General features: G+C 35.9%; 1 protein-coding gene and 1 long non-coding RNA gene across 9 annotated transcripts in view; one reads left to right on the top strand and one right to left on the bottom strand.

Moving 5' to 3' along the window:
* Window positions 1-1110, bottom strand: part of LOC140697731 (uncharacterized) — a 42466-nt gene extending 41356 nt beyond the window's left edge. Inside the window, exons 1-2 of the long non-coding RNA XR_012075026.1 lie at window positions 1065-1110; window positions 783-835 (exon numbers count right to left, since the gene is read on the bottom strand). This is a non-coding gene — a long non-coding RNA (uncharacterized lncRNA). The remainder of the gene's footprint in view (window positions 1-782; window positions 836-1064) is intronic.
* Window positions 1-14297, top strand: part of CBLB (Cbl proto-oncogene B) — a 258056-nt gene that overhangs the window by 173382 nt on the left and 70377 nt on the right. For all 8 annotated transcript variants that reach the window (XM_072965889.1, XM_072965884.1, XM_072965902.1 and 5 more), the window contains 4 exons: window positions 3399-3520; window positions 6521-6658; window positions 10710-10797; window positions 13387-13518. In XM_072965889.1, coding sequence (XP_072821990.1) covers window positions 3399-3520; window positions 6521-6658; window positions 10710-10797; window positions 13387-13518 — 480 coding nt within the window. The remainder of the gene's footprint in view (window positions 1-3398; window positions 3521-6520; window positions 6659-10709; window positions 10798-13386; window positions 13519-14297) is intronic.

Below are 14297 nucleotides of genomic sequence, written 5' to 3' on the forward strand. Positions count from 1 at the left end.
GCCCAAGTAATCGTAACCCCTCTAACGCACATGCATCTTATTTACAATGATGGGGACGTGAGAGGAAAAGAATATTGGATGTAGTGCTGCTGTGAAAAGTGTCAGATAATGGAACCAAAATCTTACCAGTGGAGCAAAGAGTTCCTCGTCTTTTAAAACACAGCCCCTGAGCTGCTGTGTGTTCCTGAGTGTTCCACCTTTCCTGATTTCGTTATTCAGATGCCTAGACTGTAATCAGATGTGTGCTTTAAAATATGATAACATTGGTTCTGTGTACAGAAAGTAGATTTATTAACTTGTACTGATCTTTAATTTTTATGTAACTTTAAAAATGGAGTAGTATTTTCTGAAGTTATAATCATGTAATTTATATGAGCAGTATGTTTTGTGGATACTGTAACTGCGTGAACATAGATTCTGCTGCAACCGTGGTGATTCGGGTGGCTCATGGGTAGTGAATCCGTGCAGCTTTAAGCCGTTATGAGTGGGGCATTCAGCAGAGTGGGATCTGAAAGTGGGCGGGGAGCACCCTCCGGGTTGGGGTTGGATTTGGAGAAGAGCGGAAGGGTTTGAAGACCGCGTTAGCGGGGTTTAGGAGATGAAGTTGAGAATTGCCTAGGAAACGAAAGAAGTAAGAAAGCTGGGGGTGCTAGTTTCCCTTTCTTTCTCTCTCCCCTCATCCTGATACTGTGCCAGAACTTGAACAAGTGCTTGAACTCATTGGAAAGATCTTGCAGTGGCTACCTTCCCATCCCCCTTCTTTCTTCTGCCTTTAAGCTTACCTGTCTCCTCTCCGGCTACTTCCGCGATGCTGGGATTGGCAAGTGCTGAAGTCCTGGCGTGGAAATACAGGGATTTTGTTTTCCTCTTCCCTCTCCCTGGGGCTCTTGCTCCCTTTTCCTTCCATCTCCCCATGACTAGAAAAGACTGAGTTGTTGAGAAATGGGACAGTAAATGGGGTGGGTGGCGGGATAAGGAGTGAGTGACTTGGGCAGTATACTAGTGACTGTGGAATATATAGCATCCCCATGGAATAGGGAGAAAAAGAAGAGGAGGAAAGTCACCTCTTGTAGCAAGAAGTAATGGAGTATCTGGGCTGACCAGCTGAGGCCCTGGTCCCAGTGTAGATTGTTACGTCAATAAATGGCTATTCCTAAACACAGGAGCATTTTGGGAGAACAGAGGGACTAGTCTTAATCCACTTCATTAATTTCTGTAGTCATTTGAGAATCTCCAGATAATTTTGTGTTGGTGCCTGAGAAAAGATATCCTTCTATCTAGAAACAAATTGCAAAAAGAATCTTTCTTCAAAGGACTTTGTTTTGCCTTCCTTGAGCCATTAGTTGGCAAAATACTTTAAACACATTCACACACAAAATACAAAACTACCACGTGTTTCTGACCGTGGGTTGCATTCTCAAGAAAAACAGTGCACAGACTTCATTACATAAATATTTCTGCAGTTAGAAACCGGCCCTCTGGATTATATACTAAGAAATGGTCGCTAAATACTGCAGCAGCTGGCTCAAAACTTCAATTTCATTTTCTGTTCACTTGTGTTTGATCTGTGCATTAACTCTCTGTAAAGTACAGCATTAAATAAAAAAAACTTTCATTAATTTCTGTGGATTTTGATGGAAGTGATCCAGATACTTTGTATTCTTTTCATCCCTGTCCTTTGTAGTTGAGGAAGCAGAACAAAACAAAACTCAATGCCTGTGATAGTTATTTCTCAGTTTTTTTAAGCACTTGCTATACTCCTCCAAGTATTGTTTATGCAATTTTTTAGTTATGCCTTAAGAAGAAAAGTAAAAACATGTTTTTTTTTTCAAGTACATAGATAGAACCTCTCGTAATTGTGTTCTCCAGAGCTCGTTTTTGCCCAGTTAGTTATTTTAGTGTGATGAGGAAATACCCTAAAGATTTTTCTTGTTATGTCGGAAAAGGTTAAACTCTTCATTACTAAATCATTCTTTCCCTTGTTATCCTCATCTCCGGGGATATAATCCTCAAAGCATCCTGCCTTGTAAATTTGAAACTTGCTTAACAATAATGAGGAACAGGTCTGAAAACAAACAGAAAGCAGGAGCCCTTCACCAGTAATCATGTCTAGGATGACTCTTTCAACAGCTTTCACTTGGCAACATAAAATACCTTTTTCTTCTCTCTTATGTAGAAGATTTGAGTTAATAATCTGGCACATTAGATAGAGCAGACCGCCAATTCCTTGGAATAAATGTAGCTTCAGCCTTAAAGATATGGCAGAGATGATTCATTCACACCCTTGAGCAAAGTTGTCTATCACCGGCTGCCTTTTTTCTCTTGCCATGGTAACTGGAGGGACGGCTAATCCCGTTAAAGAGAGAGTGATACAAACCGTGTGTGTGTGTGTGTGTGTGTGTGTGTGTGTGTGTGTGTGTGTGTGTTTCTGTGTTATTGTACAAGGGCAGACCAAATTTGAGTACAGCAGTGCCTTATCAGGGGAGACCTGCCCTTTCAGCCACATCCCTCAGGGGAAGCTGTTCACCAGGAGTTGTCCCAGCCCTACCCCTGTGCTCTGACACTGTGCAGTAGTGCTAGGATCCTCTTGGTAAGCAAGAGAGAGGTGTTCCTCGTTCTCATGTAGCTTCTAGTTAATGTGTAGACCTCGCCAGATCTCTTCCCTCATGTGATAGAGCTTTTTGTTGTATAGAACAAGGTGTCCCAGTGTAGAGCAGCGAACAGAACACACACAAGGAGATGAGGAACAAGGTGAGAGGTGACCCTCTTCAGTTAGGGGGATCTGAGAAGGCCTCATGGAGGCAATGACATTTGGAGAGAGGAATCACAAGGATTCGTGGGGAAAGAATTCAGGTAGAGGGGAGTCAGCAAATGCGCTGGCTCTGCACCGGTGAGAGAGTGCAATCCTGTTCAGGCCAGCAGCGTGGAGGCCCATGTGTCTGGAGGAGGCAGAAAGTGGGAGGGTCACAGCAGATGGGGACAGAACAGAGCCTGGGCATCAGCCCTGTCAGGTCCTCCTAGGCCATTTATAAGGACTTGGGCTTTTACTTGAAGGTAGAGATTTTGAATAGAAGAATGATGTGGTTTATGTTTCAAAACGATCACAACTGCTGTATTGGGAATAGAATTTGTAGAGAAGAGATTATGTGGTTTTCCTTTTTGCTCTCTGTGTTTTATTCCTAAGAAATCTCTCTTCTGCTTAATCATATTTCTCCCAACAAGAAAATAAGTAATTGCATGTTTGCCGTTAGGTAATAGAAGTTGACCTAAGCCAGGTAAGCGCAGATTGACTTTAAAAATGTCCAGGAGGATTTCAGTACATGTGTTAAATGATGGGGTGGCATATAATTGATAGTGTATATTCTCTAGATAATCTTCTAATATATTTGTATTTTTAGCCTTGGGGCTCTATTTTGCGGAATTGGAATTTCCTAGCTGTAACACATCCGGGGTACATGGCATTTCTTACATATGATGAAGTTAAAGCTCGGCTCCAGAAATACAGCACCAAACCCGGAAGGTAAGACTTTTTGGCAGTAACATTATGTGATATTTGTAAAGATGAAAAGTCCTCTGTGGTTCATTCCTGAGTAAATCAGTAACCCCCATTGGGAGAGGGGAGGGAAATAATAATAGACCAAAACAGTGCCTCTTAATTGAATTCTTTAAATTGACACATTATGCTTGTTCTGAAACTTAGTGTTCTTAAAGTGAAAGAGGATAGGGTAGTATATAAGTTGATGAATTTAGAGAGTAAGTCTCAGAGTTTCAAATTGTAGTAGGATATTAGCATATTAGCTGTTCTCAGGACACCTCTGTTTTTGTATAAAATTGTATGTGTATAGTTGAATACTTGAATATCGTGCTAATTACATAATAAATCAGTTTCATGTTCATTATTTTAGGGTATTTTTTAAGACATCCAATTTGGTTCTATGATAAACACATAATTACATATAAATCCATATTAATGCATTTAAGGATATATAAGTGTGCTTATGCATACATGATAAACACATACAAGTACATACACACATAAGCCCATTGTTAACAATCCAAATCAGTTTCATGTCCTTGAGAACTTCTTCTATGAGGCCTCATGCTTAATGTTGAAATTAAGTGAAACTCACAGAGCTTGGCTCTTTGATCAGCCCCTCTGGCTTTGGCTGAGAAATCACACCTTATTAATGGCAAATCTGGGCTCAGAAAATCTGTCTCTGTGCTGATGCAAGCATTTGTGCCGTGGCAGGCGGTAATGGCAGTGCTGACCTGCACACACACACACACACACACACTCACTCACTCACTCACGTTTTAGTAGGAGACACCATCCCAGTGTCCATGAGTGCACTGAGACTCGTTGAGGGGTCATTTCATTTTTGGAATGAATTTGGTTGTTTTCTTTAAGTCTACCTTTTACCTTTTAATATCGCTTTGATTTGATTTGTAGTGCAAATGCCATTTGTCCTTTAACAAAATCTTTTCGAGTACAGTCAGTTATTGATTCCTTTCTTCTCTGCCATGATAATTTCCACCATTTTTATTTTTAAGAATTTGTGTGGTATATTTAAAAAAAGGTGCTGGGCACAGAAAACAGTGTGGCTCCTGTGGAGTCTTCAGTTTAGGCTGAGAGCTGGTTCTCACTGTAACCATGAGAGCAGGTCAGGTATTTTGCACGTTGACAGTGGCTTAAGATGAGTCATTTTGTTTCATTCAGGAATCTCTCATAACCAGATTTTTTCATAATTTTTCTCTCTTGATTGACATCAAAGTGTCTTCTTGCTCCTAGAGTCTGATTTGAGAGATATATTATGATTGGAATCATGGAAGTCATACAGATTTAACACAGAAGTTATTCGGGACGGCATCTTGTCCAATTCTGAAAAATAATAAAGAAACTGAGTCCTTTTTGTGTTCTCTTATGCAAGATCATGGAAATAATTAATGACAATGTTGAAAGCGAAAGCCAGGTCTCATCACTGTTAGAACAGTTTTCTTAAGATAGTGCCCTCTGAAAAGATGTCTTCCTTTCCTTCTCATCCTGCTCTGTGACAGTGTTCCCCCCACCCCAAGTTTTAGGTTGTTAGAGATGAAATAATTAGTCTTTGGTAAACTGTTCTAAGTAAGGTGGGATGATGGGGCATTTAAAATGTGTTTAGAAGAACCCTGAACAGTTTAAATAATTTTGATAAATATTTGCTTTGCAGAATAGATGTATTTAAGTGGTCCTTTCTCTTGGAAAGTGTTTCATTTCTTTGGCTTCCTGGTAAAGAATAGCTGGGCCTGTTCCAATGACATTTGGATTCCCCAGGTTGTACTTTATTTGGGATCCAGCTGATAGCCAGAAGTCTGTGTGGAATTACCTTGTCTGATGGTGATTAAAAATGCTAATAAGTGATGGGTTGATATTTATTTTCAAGCTCTCTAAGAGAACGTTTTTAGACCTTCTTAAAAAGTCCTTTCCAGAAATTCTAAAACCAGTATGAAGTTCTTAAAATTTAAACATCACAACTTCCTTTCTTTAGAAACCTGGTTTTCTTCAAAGGTGAAACCACATGGCCGTACTAAATATACAGTCAATTAAATCTAATGACTGTATAGCTGTTATACATGCTAAATTATCCTGTAAGATTTTTTATAGTATTTTTTAATCGAAACTAATGTATATTAAGAAATGCTTATTTCTGCCTCATACATATAGCAGTTAGGGTATTCAAATATAGCTGACACCTTAAGTTGGCCCACTTTTGATTTGCTTAAGGGGTTTTACCATCCAGATACTGAGATTATGGTGGCAAGATCGAGTGCAATACACTAAAAGGGGAATGGCCTAAAATGTAACAAGTAGATAGATAATTAGCTAAATTAATAAATAATAACAAGTTAAAACCAAGGCAGTGTTTTCCTATCGTTGTCATTCATTTTTATTTATATTTCAGAACTATTTTGGCTCCCTATCACAAGACTTTGAACTTGACAGGGTTAGTGGGAAACCACAGCATGAACTTACCTAACTTGCTTTCTTATTATAGTTCAGCTCTTTGATCTTTCATTTAAAGATGAATGACTGGAATGCTTAAAAGAAAAGATTATTTTTAAACAAATGACTAACAACTGAAAATGTATAATTTTCAAATTTCACAGTAATATGTTGAATTCTGTAGTAGAAACTGGCTCAGTTTCTGTCAGAGATGGACAAATTAATTTTTACTTATTTTATTTTTACTTTCCCAAAATGATTTATGTCACAGCTGTTTCACGCCACCAGCACTTTATATAGAGCACCCCCTGATGGTGATGGCAGTCAATCATTTGATGATTTACAACTTCCAATTCTTCATGTAACTCTGGAGATATTTAAATAGAATTACTGTCATTGCTTCTTTTACAGATCAATAAATGGAGAGGAGAATAGCGTAAAAATGTTTTTTATTCTTTCACTTAAGAACAATCTAACGCACATTTAGTAGTTAGCTTACATTTTGAATGTGATTAAACACAATTTTCTTATGTTTCACAGCTACATTTTCCGGTTAAGCTGCACCAGACTGGGACAGTGGGCCATCGGTTATGTAACAGGGGATGGCAACATCTTACAGACCATTCCACACAACAAGCCCTTATTTCAAGCCCTGATTGACGGAAGCCGGGAAGGATTGTGAGTATGAGAAATGGGTATGAGGGTGCTTTTCACTCACAGATGTGGACGATAGAGACGGCTTTGTGATGGAGAGACTGGATAGTGAGGCTGATGGTCTGGCTGTTCTTTATTTCAAGACTAAGAAATGGATGGATGTTCCTTAGTTTTTATTGTTCATCTCTGAAAATAGTCATTTTAAAATAACCTAATTATTTGAGTTTTTTTTTTTTTAAGCATGGTCTTCACAATCCTCAAGTGTAAATATTTCCTTCCAAATATTAGAAAATACTTGGAGGGCGGACCCGGCAGAATGATGGTTCCCCACTGGTTTTGCTCCTGTGCTCCCCAGCTGCACTCCGAGTCAGTGTAGGGCCTTTTAATTCTGCTCTTGGAATCATGAGCAGATTCTGACAGGCTCTGTCTTTGGGCCGTTGGTGAACTTACAGAGGATTCTCCCTTAGGGGTTGCAGCAGACAGCTCGCCAAAACAAACCACCAAAATCCATCCAGCAGCTCTTCTCTTTTTGAAAAACAGAGTTGGTTATTAAATGGGCCCAAGACTTCATTTCCATAGGGAGCGCTGTGTGGGTATTTCCCTGAATCTGGTGTCTTCCTTCCGTCCTACCCGCCTTCCTCTTTCACTTCCTCTCTTCCTCTTTGTGATTTGGGTTTTTTTTTGTTTGTCTTTTTAATTAAAGTATGCTTGATGTACAACACTGTAGGTTACAAGTATACAAGATAGTGATTCACAATTTTTAGAGGTTATGCTCCATGTATCACTCCATGTATACAATATGGGCTGTATTCCCCATGGTGCACAGTGAATCCGTGTAGCTTATTTGATACCTCATAGTTTGTCCCTCTTAATCTCCTCCCCCCATGTTGCTCCTCCCCCTTTCCTCTCCCCATAGTAACCACTAGTTTGTTCTCTACATCCCTGAGTCTGTTTTCTTTCTTGTTGTAGTCACTAGTTTGTTGTATTTTTTTAGATTCCACATAAAAGTGATACCATTGAATTTAACTATATTGTAGTAAATAAATTCCAACATCGTATCACCATATGAGTTTGTATATTTTACAGAGGAAGAACTTAAGACTTAAAGGTAGTTTAAAATTAAATGTAAAAGTGTATTAAGAGAGAATTCTTTAAAATGCTTGACTTCTCTTGCCTTCTGTAACCTTTAAATTGCTAGTTTTACTTTGTGTTTTGACCAGTCATGCCAGGTTTTCTTTTTTTCCTCCTCCTTCTTCCCTCATCCCTTCCCTTCCTTTTCTCTTCATGTCTTCCTCCTTTTGTCAACATTAATAATAAATCCATATTTCAGAATTATATGTTAGTTGCTTTGTTCAGTTTATCTTAAACTGTTCTTTTTCAAACTTTAGAAATACGTTCTCTTTAGTTTTTTAAGGTTAAGAATGCCTTTTTTTTCTCTGCACATAAAGTTTAGACAGTCTGCTAGGCCCCTTCATAGTAAATACTCCTCTCGTTCATTTTTAGCCAAATGCCATTCCCTTTAGTCTTTTGTTGTAGTTCCAATGTCACTTCCTCATGCTGGCTTTTCTTGCCATTTGCTTTGCTGAGCAACTTAGATGCATATGCTCAAACTTGCTGCAGCCTGGATTGTGATGGAAACCTAGCAGGAGAAAGTCCACCAGAGTTTGCCATGGGCAAAGAATTTAAGTTTTACTGCTTCTAAAGCAATTGCAGGGGGAAGGGTATAGCTCGGTGGTAGAGTCCTGAGTTCAATCATCAGTACCTTCATTGAAAATAAGTGAATAAATAAATAAATGAGCAAACAAATAAGCAAACCTGATTACCTCACCCCACAAAATAAAAAAAAAAATAAAGTAATTGCAAAAATGGAAAAAAGAAAACGTAATTGGGACCTCTGTGAAGAGATAAAAGTTATGAGCTCTCAAGAAATAGTTACGTAAGAGTTATATGGCAAACTGGTACCAAATGTATATTTCTCTTTTAATTATCATAAATTTGCTATTCTCTTATTTATACCTCACCTCTAGTGCATCAGAAATTCCTGTGGGTAGCTTTCTGTTCACTGTGACAGGATTTTTGTTTTGAAGAAAATGTACTTCAGAGTTTTAATTTATAAAAAGAGGGCACAAGTGGCCAAATCTGTAAATGGAGTAATTTTGATGTACCTTATTGATATTATTCTAATACCTTCCATCCATTTTACAGAAGTCAAAAAAATAACATTATCATATTTTAATCAATAGTCTAGCCTCTGAACTGCTATGAAAACTAGCCATTATTATTTACACATACACACACATGCACATGCACACACACCTTCAGAGGGGTTTAGCTAGTGGAATTTAAACTTTGATGATAGGTTACGTTAAAAGAATCAGATCAGATTGGATTTTTTAGATTAGATTAAAATATTATCTTTTAGATTAAAATATTCTCTTTTGAATTTTTGTCATTTTTTTTCCTTAAGATCTGTAAAAACACAGGATATTGTCTGGTCCAACTATCAGTGTCAGCTGTCCTTTCCTTATAGTTAATCTGATACTGCCCTCCCCCTTTCCTCTCCCCACAGTAACTACTGGTTTGTTCTTTGTCACCTGATTAGGTGATAAAGAAGTGCACTTTGATAACCAGCCAAGATTCCTTATTTCTTCATTTCTGTTGAAAAGGGCTCATCAGTAGCCGCCGGGATTACTGAGGACAGTGATTGCTGAATTTCCCTTTACACATTAAATAGAACCTTGTAACCTTTACTCTAGCAACCTTATTGTCAGTTTGTAACCTTTCGTTTCTGAATTCTTCCTAGAATTTCTATACTTTAGAAATTTGATGAACAAAATATGTAATAGTTGTAAAAATTGGCCATTTTAAGGTATCAAAATAAAGTTACCAACTTTTGTTTAGTATTTGTAGACTTTTATCCTACCCCCATAATGACACTGTAAATTTGTGTCATATTCAGATGTAATCAACTCCTTTTACAAAATCTTAAGAAAAAAAACTCACTGATTTGATTCTTACCATTTGAGAATTGTCTATCCTCTAAGTTAATTTTTTTCCAGTTTTTCCCCAGTAATTTTAAACACTTACTAACATATTTGTAGAACATTTAAGGATAAATCTTTTTATTACTTCACAGGATAGTATTAGTACAATTTTGCCCTTTAAAATATTTACCACTGTAGTTTTATGCTCTTAATTTTTCATTCAAGCCATCTAGAATAGAAAGATATTAAACAAAGTTAACCATAAATTAATGAATTGATGAAATCCAGCAATAATAATAGCATTTCCTTAATCTAAAGTATTTACCAACACAATAAACTTCATTTTTTAATGAATTTCTGAATGAGTAAAAATTGGTTTAGCACAGCAAGACAGCATTGTAGCTTTTAGTTTTTATTTTAATTCTAACAATGGAACCTTATGTTTATGAACCACTCTATGCATATAGCTTGATTTGGAGTAAATGAAATATAGAATTGTGCCGTTTTCTAATTCTTTAAACCTGTGTGTGTGTGTGCACATGTGTATGGCTCGGGGTAAGTGGAAGGTGAGACAGAAAGAAAGACAATGGGAAACTGGAGAAAGAGGAACACCACCCAAGTGCTGACTAACTTTTGTGGCAAAACTGTGGGCTTCAATTCCATTTTTCTCTCCTTGTGGTACTCAGCATGGTGTAAAATGATATGTTTAAAATTAACTGTGCTTCAGCTGAAAGGCATAATAATTGCAAATAAGTGTATATAGAGTTTTTGGAATAGAACATGAGTGTTGATCAAGAGAATAAATTTTTAACTTACCTAAAGGACATACAGTACAAGTATTTCATTGAAAATGATTTCTTAAAGGCTGAGTCCATATTCATTATGTATCTGTCTTATTAAAATGATTCCTAGATTTTAAATGTCCTAAAAATAACTTGCTGTATTGTGGAGACAGTGATAGAATAGATTCTTGATATGTTACATTAAAAGGGAAACATCCAAATGTGTGGTTTGGATGTAGAAGAATCCAATTAAATGACCCTAAATGCAGGTAAAACTTTATGTTAATGAAATTTCTCTTTATAATCTAGCTATCTTTATCCTGATGGGAGGAGTTATAATCCTGATTTAACTGGATTATGTGAACCTACACCCCATGATCATATAAAAGTTACACAGGTAAGGACAATTTCTGGAAACTTATTTGTAATTAATAAGTACTTGTGATGCATTTGAAATAAATATGGTTTTCTACTTACAGATAAAATCATGTACAGGTGTTTAATGCAAAATATACTTGGGGAATTCTAACTATGTTTGAAAGGAAATTACATTACTTTCTCCATTTTTTTGGATAAGAATTTCTGCTGTTAGTATTCTTGCTTCCAACACAATACTGACGTTTATGTGGGAAGATAGAAAAATCATAGGTAGGGAGCTAGATATGAGGAGAGAGCTATTGGTCTAGGAAACTTCAAGGAAGATTAGAATAATTATATGTATTAGTGTTTGAGGTGAATGAATAATTGAAGCCTGTTAAAGACAATAATTATATTCTTATAAATCTGTTGCTGGCCACCTCATAGGTTATGAGTAGGAGTGTAACTTGGTAAAGCCTGTCTTGAGGGTGACTTTCAGTAATTATCAAAATCTAAACACCTTTGACTCTAGATTCCAAGTACCTATCACTTGCATATATACACAGAGATCTATACACCAGGATGTTCACGTTAGCTTTTTCATCAGTATGAAATACTATAAAATACTATAATATTTAATCATAGGTTAAAGACCATAGTATAGGCATACTGTATTATACTGTGAAGCCTTTAATAGAAGGCAGATGGCCCTACATCCTCCCATGGGAGCCTCTGCGTCTTGTTACATAAAAAAGTTATGTAGAGCTCAATTACATAACATTTTGTTTGTAAAATTACATTAGGTAAGTTCAATTTCTATAAATAAAAAGTTACCATGTATGAATATGAACGTGCTTTAAAAAAAAACTGAAAAACACCAAACTGGTAGCAATGTTTAACTGAGAGAGAACCTGAATATTTTCTGTTACATGTAACTTAGTATTAAAATATTTTATGATTAAATATATTTGTGTTTTATATAGTAATAAAAACCTAATAAAAGACAAATTATAGATTTGAGGGAAGACAACAAAATTTTTTGTGTTTCTAATTCCCCAGGTTTTGGTCTCAGTGGCCTTGATATTATTATGTGAAACACACTTATTGACATGTGTACCACACGTGTGTGGGGAGTTTTAAAAATTTAATATATGAAAGCCATTTTAAAATCATACAGTGATTTTGTATTTTCTAACATACGTTGAAAGGCGCTCATGAGAGAGAATTCCTCATTATAAAGCCATTGTTTTAAAATTGCTTAGAAACACATACTTAGGAATAGTATCACTCCCTTAAATTAATCCTAAGTATTTGAATAGCTTACCCCTTACGTTGCATTGAATTCCGCGTCTGTGATTTTAGCTTATTTTCATTTTTTTTTATCAATGCAAATTGGTCCTTTTGGTGTCATAACCAGTATAGACACTTACCTATCATTTTAGGGACTTCAGTGGTACATGATTTATTTTGGATTGCTTTAGATTTCTTTTCTATCTTGATTGATTCTCTCTTGTTTTTTTCCTTAATTTACTTAAAAGTATTTTATATAGTTATACATGTATCACGATAGACAATGTGTATATGAATGTGTGGGTATATGTGTGGGTGTGTATCTGTGTTTATGTATATCCTTTTTCTCACCAAGATTGTAAGATCTTTTGGTAGATTAGGGATTAAATATTGTCATTTATTCACCCTACCCGGGGCCATGTACATGGCAGGCACTTACTAGACTAAAACATTGCCTAATTTAAACAAATTTTCATTTCTGTGATTCCTTTTCTTTATATCCTATTAAATACTATTTTTATATTTTCTTTATATTTACCAATATATTTATCTTCTTTGTGGCGTAGATCTTTTTGATATTTGAACACTGAAAATTTAGCTATGCCAAAAGCTTCTAAACTAGTAAATCAAGAAAATAGATGTTTAATAAAATAACTTTTGGTTGCTGAAGTGATTACTTTTCTTGACTGTGATAGACTGGGAAAAGAGTGTGTAAATGATGGTTAGAGATTTAACCTAGAATTTGAGGAAAACAATTTAATCTTAACTAAGCCTTAGATATTTTTTTTTTATTCAGTATATCTTATGCTTTGGAAATTATGTGACATAATAAATGTGGACCACAGTGCCAAGCATGCAGAAAGGCCTTGCCATATGCTGACTTTCTTCCATTCTGGAATTTTTATGGATATCTAAGAAATAAAATTAATGATCAGCCAGAATCATATATGTATTTTTTGTATAATTTGATAGTAAAATTAGATGAGTATGTGGCATTTACAAAGGAAATAGTTATTTATATTTCTTTTAAAACCTTAAATTTGTCTTTTAAATTACTCTACTGATGCAGTTGCCTTGCTGAAAGAACAGTAAAAAAGGTTAATCAGAAGTATGAAAAAGCTTATGCAATTGCTGATAAAATCTCAAAAATCTTTTAAAAAGTAACTTTGTAGACCATATTGTGATTACCAGTTTAAATCAGGTCTTAAATGGCAACATAATCTGACACGATCAAGTGTGAGGAATTTACTGTAAGTCATTGTATTTAAGAAAATTCAGTGTTAACAGTTCATGCTAGAAATTCTTTAATGTTGCTTTTTTTCTCCTGTTCCAATTCCAGGAACAATATGAATTATATTGTGAAATGGGTTCCACTTTTCAGCTCTGTAAAATTTGTGCTGAGAACGACAAAGATGTCAAGATTGAGCCTTGTGGGCATTTGATGTGCACCTCTTGCCTTACAGCCTGGCAGGTATGATCAAGGTTTAATTAGCAACATTGATGTCTTCCTTATGTTCCCTATGGATAGTTCTCCTTTCAGTTTTCTCCATCTTAATGATTCAGGAAGTAATACTGATAAGTGCTTTGTTTGAATGGTTGTTAAAAAAAAAAACTCATTGTTTGAGTCTTGCATTTATATAATTTGACTTCTTTGCTGTTTTTATATTTTGTTTCCTTTGTTTTAAATTATAACTTAATTCCGTGATATTAATCATAAGTAATTCTACTTCTGTAACACGGTGGATTTCAGAATGTGACTGACCAATATTGCCAGCTAACCATATTTGTATTATTTATTAGAGTTCAGGTTCTATTTATAGGAGGTCAGATTCTCAAGCAAAGTAAACCCCAGTAGGTAAATCTTAACGTTGTTGTTTCAGCACCCCTCTTCTTCTGGGAAGGTGTGACTCCTGTCACACATGTCCACAATTGCTCTGCAAGGCGAAAATAGGAGAATCAGACAGAAAAAGGTCCCCCAGATAGATACAGTTCCCACAGAAATAGGCATTACATTTTCCAATTTACAGAAGCAGAGTCTGAAACAAGCTGCCTTCCCCTCTGCAGATGGACATTCAATAAATATAAATTGATTTGATGTGTTACAATAAGATCTGGAGAATAACTGGTTTCTCCAAGGGCTTTTTTAATATTTCTTTATCTATAATAAAGGTTGGAGGTTTTAAGATGGAGCTTCAGACAGATTTCCAGTTTTGAGTATTTGGAGGTCTCACAGAACGTTTTGCTCACTTC

Source organism: Vicugna pacos, chromosome 1 (assembly GCF_048564905.1).
Source record: "Vicugna pacos chromosome 1, VicPac4, whole genome shotgun sequence".
NCBI lineage: Eukaryota > Metazoa > Chordata > Mammalia > Artiodactyla > Camelidae > Vicugna > Vicugna pacos.